The sequence below is a fragment of the Hordeum vulgare genome, chromosome 4H (genome assembly GCF_904849725.1).
Source record: "Hordeum vulgare subsp. vulgare chromosome 4H, MorexV3_pseudomolecules_assembly, whole genome shotgun sequence".
Taxonomy (NCBI): domain Eukaryota; kingdom Viridiplantae; phylum Streptophyta; class Magnoliopsida; order Poales; family Poaceae; genus Hordeum; species Hordeum vulgare.
Window position 1 is genome coordinate 100,036,208 of NC_058521.1, and position 7,160 is coordinate 100,043,367.

General features: G+C 47.1%; 1 protein-coding gene across 5 annotated transcripts; it reads right to left on the reverse strand.

Annotated features, from left to right (window-relative positions):
* Positions 1 to 1,648: 1,648 nt before the first annotated feature.
* LOC123448020 lies at positions 1,649 to 5,991 on the reverse strand. 5 transcript variants are annotated; one of them, XM_045124780.1, is made up of 6 exons: positions 5,613 to 5,989; positions 4,667 to 4,701; positions 4,487 to 4,588; positions 4,174 to 4,399; positions 2,714 to 2,782; positions 1,649 to 1,923 (listed from the first exon to the last, which is right to left on the reverse strand). In XM_045124780.1, the coding sequence occupies exons 1-4, from the start codon at positions 5,845 to 5,847 to the stop codon at positions 4,370 to 4,372; spliced, it is 402 nt and encodes a 133-aa protein (XP_044980715.1). In that variant the 5' UTR covers positions 5,848 to 5,989; the 3' UTR covers positions 1,649 to 1,923; positions 2,714 to 2,782; positions 4,174 to 4,369. The 5 variants fall into 5 exon arrangements, 4 of the variants coding, with proteins under 4 accessions (XP_044980715.1, XP_044980716.1, XP_044980717.1 ...); XR_006631583.1 differs by lacking the exon at positions 5,613 to 5,989 and adding an exon at positions 4,781 to 5,602; XM_045124781.1 differs by lacking the exon at positions 2,714 to 2,782.
* Between the last annotated feature and the right edge of the window lie 1,169 nt (positions 5,992 to 7,160).

Sequence of the window (7,160 nt, forward strand, 5' to 3'; positions counted from 1 at the left end):
GCGGCTCCAGAGCATGGGGTTGGAGATGGTGAAGGCCCTCTGGCCAAACGTGGTGGAGCCGCCGTCCATCAGCCGGCTATCCCGCTAGCTTGAGGCTGGCAGCTCTCTCCTCGACGCCTGGCTCGCATCAGCTGCGCATGCAGGAGCGTACATGGCGCTGTCCTGGCCAAGTCCTGGTATCAAAATCTTGACTTGGGCAAGCTCGCGGCGCAGCGTGCCGGCTCACAGGGGGAAATTGTAGCAATGGAGGATTAGGTACAGGTGAGAACTAGCGGCATCGCCTCCTTCGCCGCCTGGGACGAGTTTGGCTTGGAGCGCGATGCAGACGACAACGTGGTCCCTGAGGACCTGTTCCATCTGGATCCTTACGACGCCGAAGGCAGCTCTACCGAGACGGCCTTTGAGGAAGAAGTCGTCGACTCCAGCAGCGAGGGCTACGCGGACTCGACCATGAAGGATGGTGCCGGAGGCGCCCGAGGCGGAGACGGTGCTTCTACCTCAGACGTAGCCAGAGATGGTGAAGTCACCACTTCAGGTGCCGCTGCTGGGGCCTCAGATGGAGCCGCCACCAACTAGCTCTCCTTTCCATTTTTTCTCTGCATTTTGTTGTCAGTACAACAGTTCCACCCACTAGGGGTGTTTTTATTGTAATGAACTCCGACCGTGGACCTTTGAATGCTTTGAATGTGATGTATGCTATATGTTCTGCATTATGCTTGTAAGCTCTATGCTTGGTGCCTCGCTTTTTTGTCTTTCTTTTCTCTATTGACTCCAGTTTATCCAACTCCTTTGCTTTCTCTAGCATCCGCCCCGCCAGCCCGGCAACCGGGAGCCGATCTATGACTGGGACGGGGCTTCTACCTTTGAAAACATTGGACCTAGAGTTTTTGAAGCCATCATGACACTTGGACTCAAAACAAGCCCACACAGGCCGGCTGGAAAGTAAGATCGAAAGTGATCAAACCGACCCGAGCCAGTAACCTCTTTGTAGTCAAACTTTTCATATAGCCGGCCTTCCATACCACGACCTCGTTAGCCGAACAGCCGGGAGCCAGACTGTAGCTTGTGTGAGGCGGTAAAGGTTCAAGCTGGCATACACTATACGTCCGTCTAAAACTAAGGAAGCTGTTCGGGCTGGCTAGCGAGCCCCCGAGCCTGTGGAGCCGGACCGGGGAACTCAACAATGAGTGAACAACTCTTGCCATGAATCTGAAAGAGGTGTGCCCCAAGCACCGGCTTGAAACACCCATTGCATTCATTAAAAGTCCCAAAGAGGGAAGAGGATACATACGTACATGCTTTTTTCTCTTGCTTTCTAGCAATAGAATGGGCGAAGCAATGCCGCGTTCCATGGACGCTTCGTTTCCTGGCCGGAGTCATCTCACTTGCGCTTCCTTGGTTTGGTCATTACCCATTTGTGTGAGCCACGTAGGATCTGACGTGGCCAAGCTGACGTGGCATTGCTAGTGACCAAATGAAATCATCATAAGTTTCAGATCCCTGTCCACCAATCTAGCTACATGGGCCTGGCCCAATACCTATTTTACTATTAAAAATGTCTGATTTGTTTTGGTTGAAGCATTTTTTTGCTAGAAGCACGCATATATCAGGATAGGCCCATCAAAAATAAGTACTATAGAATAAAAGATTGCAAATAAATTGTATATTTCATTTCAGTAGCATATCACATCAAATAAAATACATCATTCACCGATTCCACGCATTAAGGTTCAACGCCTAACAAGGGCACATCAAAATAATTTTACATGTACACAACAGGATACTTCTACAAGTGCAAGTGCACAGAAAAAGGACCCAACAAATGCACAGTCGCACATAAAGAGAGTTCCACAAAGATTGGATGAGAACCACAAGTTTCTTCTCATCCTCTTCCTCTGCACAATATGCTCTTGCCATTGCCACCTGCAAGAAGAAAATGATGGTAAGGCTTTTAGAACAAGGAAACTATTCATCACACAGGGTGAAGACTTGTTAACATAAGTATTCTTGCTGCCATCAATACATAAGAATTACGCCACTAGTAAACTAGTACCCAACATTAATCGTGGCCTCATGTACCCATAAAATAAAATAAGTACTGTAATTAATATGTGTGATAAATTATACAAGGTAGTCTGTTAACACATTTGGTCTTTGTCCAAGGAATTTACTACAGGTTACAACCATCATCATGTTATTTGAATAAAAACACACATGAGGTAAAAATGTGGTCTGCAGAATAATTACATAATGTTATTCATGTAGTCAACAGAGGAGAGAAATAAACTAGGACCGATACACATCTCCATTCCTATTCTGCAAGATAACTGTACTCGTTTCTCAAGCAAAAAAAGATTACCATAGGTCAGGCTCATATCTTGTCATGTGGGGCAAACATTAGAGTCACAACTTGCATGGGACATTCACATTGATGTCAACAAGCAGATGATTACTACTGAATACATGGTCAAAGGGACAATACAAACACATGGAGGGCATTTCACTTTTCTACAGCATCCATTTACTTCCAGTGTCTTAAATTTCAGATAGCATTTGTTAACCGAGATTTTATAACATGCAGAGCAACTATTTCAGAAATTTTAAACGGTTTTTACATATATACTTATCATGTTGAAATGGTACTAAACTAACAAGGATAGTAAACAGGAAAAACAGGAGGAGACATTCCATGCTGATACATTAGAGAACTTACTGGTGGTCAGTTAGGACAATATCTGTCGAATTGAACTTCGACTCGATTGTCCAGTATATGCAGTCATTTCTGAAAAGAGATATTACACGTAAAGCTCTTTCCATATGATAAAGGTAAGGTGGGGGAGTGATACTGTTGGTAAGGTCCACTCAAATGTATAAATAATTTTTGGATTGTACGATGGAAGGTAGACATAGGATGCTTTCACAAATTATTATAACAAAATAAAACATTGTGTTGGTTCTCAAGGTGTTGTAGCAAACGTACTGACATGTAGCGGTTGTATTATTGCCTAAATAGAAAAGGAGAGATTAAACCAGAATGGAAACTTATCAGTTGTGAGGTGAAGCGCCAAACAATGGAATCATGCAATCGCCAAACTGAATCATAATCACATTAAGTATGACTTGAACCACAACAATCAAGCACTCTAAAGTCTAAAGCAAACTTACTGAACTTGAGAAAAAGAAATGAGCGAACCATGGAACCAAACCAGAAACCCATGCCCATAGCCAACTCTTGTCTCTCTCTCACCTCTTTATCTCATATTCACACGCAGGATAAGTCTCAAGGCAGTCTACATAACGCATCAAATTCCAGTCTCTCTTCCTTGACTCATCTCATCTCAGGGGCAAATCAAATCTCTCCAAATTATATAGCTGGAAACTAACTCTTGGATGCCTCTTATCCTTGCTCAACTCTCCTCCGACCCAATTTCCCAAGAAGAGAGATTGGATGCAATTTTATTTTTGGCTGGTTGTTATGTGTCAAGTTTTCTTTCCGCTGTATTGGCTACTGTTTTACTTGATAATTATCATATATATGATGCATTTTGGGTGTGTTTTCCCAGGAGAAAAAAACATGTACAGACACTGACTTGGTTTAATTAGAAAAGAAAACGCGGAGTCCATCAAGATGGCGATAAACTGTAGGTTTGCTCGGCTGCAACATATAAATTGTGGGTTTTCCTACTGATTTTACATTCAATCCTCCCCATAGAAAATCTGAACAATCGGAATCTTGCTTCGCTGTTTTCTCCATGGTCATGGCACAGAATGAGAGCACCAAGCATGCCCGCCTCATGGTCTGCATCAGCCTGTGTGACGAAGGTTGTTTCGTCTCTTCTCCGGCCCCTCTGTTCTTTAGTTTTTGTTAGCCAAAAAGCTTGTTCTTTAGTTAATTGGTTGCTCTTTGTTGAATCTGTGCGTCCTAATTTTCTAAGATGTCTTCCAGTTCTAGACATAGGAGATTTTCATTTAATCCTTTGAGAAATCTATACTGCTACTGAAAATGATTATTACTGAATACATGGTCAAAGTGACAATACAAACACATAGAGAGCATTCCACTTTTCTACAGCATCCATTTACTTCCGGTGTCTTCAGTTTCAGATAGCACTTGTTAACCGAAATCAATCGAAAGATGGACACTAAGAAGGAAGAAGAGTCAGCAAAGGAGACCTGTTGTCGTGCCATGAGCGGTTCTGCGCCCTCCTGGTCATGCCGCGGGGGAGGAAGAAGAGCCGGACGCTTCAGCGCTCCGCGGCCTTGCAGAGGGCGACGAGCGACGGCGGCAGCTTGGCACCCGAGCATCCCTCGAAGTTCCGGCCAAAGTTGCCGCCGAAGTCGCCGAGCAGCCTGTGGGCCAACTCCCTCACTAGGCTCGTCTCCTCCAGCAAGTTGTAATCTGCACGCGCGTGGAGAAAAAATAGGGGACGGTGAGCATGGACGGAGCGGGGGACTGTACAGGGGGTCGGGGGATGAATCTGCTCACCGGAGAGGAGCTGGGTGTCGTTGAACTGTGCGAGCGGGACGGGGGCACAATCAAATGATTCATCAAAGAATTTACCCATATCCCTAACATCCGTTTGCATGTCTACAGCTCATAAGGAACTCAAGAGACACTAGATTTCACTTCCCGAACAAAGAGGGAAATTAAAATATTTAAGGATACATTGTAGCCATAAGCGACGATATCATCTGACATAACTGCAAACATCAGAGCATGGGAAGAAAATTTAAATTAGCACAGTGAGCATAATCATCGAGCCTAGGTATAGAAGCGCACCCTGAACTCTATCCAGAAGACCAGAACAGCCCATCGAGGATGCAAAACACAAGTAGTGAAAATCAGATGTGATGCCGTGTGTTTAACGTGTCGATGGAGTATTGATGGCCTGCACCATAATACTAAATCCCAGAGCAACTTTGGGTTACTGGGAACAAGTCAGATCAAGGTTGGTTTTAGTTTGGATTATTATCAAATAGAGATGTGCTGGTTTCAGATGTGTGCTTCCATATTACTGTCCCTACCCCATTTCGCCATGCTAGTTCGCAATGACTGCTTTTGTGTGGCATCAACATCACAACCCTGTCAATTCACACATTGCCAAATTGTAGCAGCATAGCACATTACCCTATCTAGAGTATAATTATCAGATTACTCGAAGTGATATATGTCAGCATGTGGACTGATAGAATTGCATTATCTGATTGCCAGGTCGTTATATACAGAACAGATACAGTAAGCACTGGAGCTAAATCACCACCTAGCCGAGGAGTTATCCATAAATTATTGCTGTGATAGCAATTTCGACCCCAACATACGGTGATTGTTCTGTGTGCAAGCAGCTAATCCAAAAGATCACCCGCTCGCTGGTCCGTGCCAATCACCCCCATCCCTTCACAAATCACAATCAAGCACGTATTTGAACCGAACCTGAAAAGACGGAAAGGAAATTCCTACTTCCGGAAAAGAGAGACAAATGCACAAGAAGTCAAGCACCACCACCACGAGCACAAATCAGCTACTCCAGTTCGGGCACTAGGCGAGCGGTAGTCTCGTCTATGCGGAGGAATCATGAGGAGGAGAGCGGAAGAGGGGAAGGGGGAGGACGTACGCGCGGAGCCGCATCCGATTATGAAGAGGCGGTAGGCCGGAGGCACAAAGCGGCGGACGAAGGGGCGCAGCGCGGCGTAGCGCTGGTAGCAGTCGTAGGGCGCACCGCCCTCCTCCATGTAGCGCGCATCCCAGTACCTCGCCTCCCCGTAGCTGAACACCGCGCCGCCGCCGCTCCTGGTGTCCCCCTCCTCCTCCGCCCCGCGAGGCGGCAACGGCGGCGACCACGACGACATCGCCCTGGGACGGCAGGGGGCGCGAGCGAGAAAGTGAGCGGGTCGAGGGAGGCGGAGGTGGATCTGGGCCGAGGGGAAGATCGCCCGCCATAGGTGGGGGAGAGAGAGATGGGGATCGCCAGGAGAGATGTGGTCGTGGGGGAGGGAGATTATCTTTCACTTTGGGCAGCCAGCCTATCACATGCGAAGCCACGGATCACTCCCGTGAAACAGATCCTGGCCATCCACTCCTCCTACATCCAACGCTTCAAAACTCTCCCCTCATCCAACACACACTTCTATCACTTTTCTCTCTTTTTTTCAATCGATAGAACTTAATGACCAATTTATGCAATAGTATCATGACCTAATGGACACAAAAGGTCATAACATTATGGGCTTTGGACCCTCTTAGACTTGCCATGACTAATTTCAGAATTTTGGTCATGGATTAATGGCGAATTAAACCACCGTCATTATTTTTGGTCATAATTGAGCATTTTTCTTGTAGTGCTTCTTGTTGTGGTAGTACCTCAACTTCTATTGATATATAGCCGTCCGACTCAAGGCCAGCTCCCGTGCCTCTTCGAGCAGATCGACGCCGTCTTCTCTTGCCTCCTTCGCTTCCGTCTCCATGTATAGGGTGACCCGAGGAGAGTCGAACTCAACATCCGTGGGGATGATTGCCTCATACCCATATACCAGGAAGAATGGTGTGAAGCTGGTTGACCGGTTTGGCATGGTGCAGAGGCTCCACAGCATAGCCGACAACTCTTCGATCCAGCAGCAGTCTGAGCTGACCAGTGACGCCACCAGTCTTGGCCTAATGCCGGCCCGGATCAGACCATTTTCCCTTTCCACCCGGCCGTTGGATTGCGGGTGCGCCACCGACGCCAAGTCGGGCCGGATGCCCTCTTTGGCACAAAAGAGCACCAATGCACCCTTGGAAAAGTTGATGTCATTGTCGGTGATGATGTCGTGGGGGATCGCCGTAGTGGACATCAATGTCCTTAATGAACCTGACGGTCGTGGGACCATCAAGCTTCTTGATGGGCCTGGCCTCAATCCACTTGGTGAATTTATCAAGAGCAACTAGAAGATGCGTCATGCCGCCTCGAGCGGTCTTGAATGGCTCCACCATATCCAACCCCGAGATGGCAAACGACCATGACAAGGGGATGGTTTTGAGAGCTGAAGCGGGCATGTGGCTCTGCTTGCTGAAGCGCTGGCAGCCTTCACACTTGTTGACCATGTCTACGACCTCCTCAAGGGCCGTGGGCTAGTAAAATCCATGGCGGAATGCCTTGGCCACCAGGGTTCTAGAGGCAGCATGA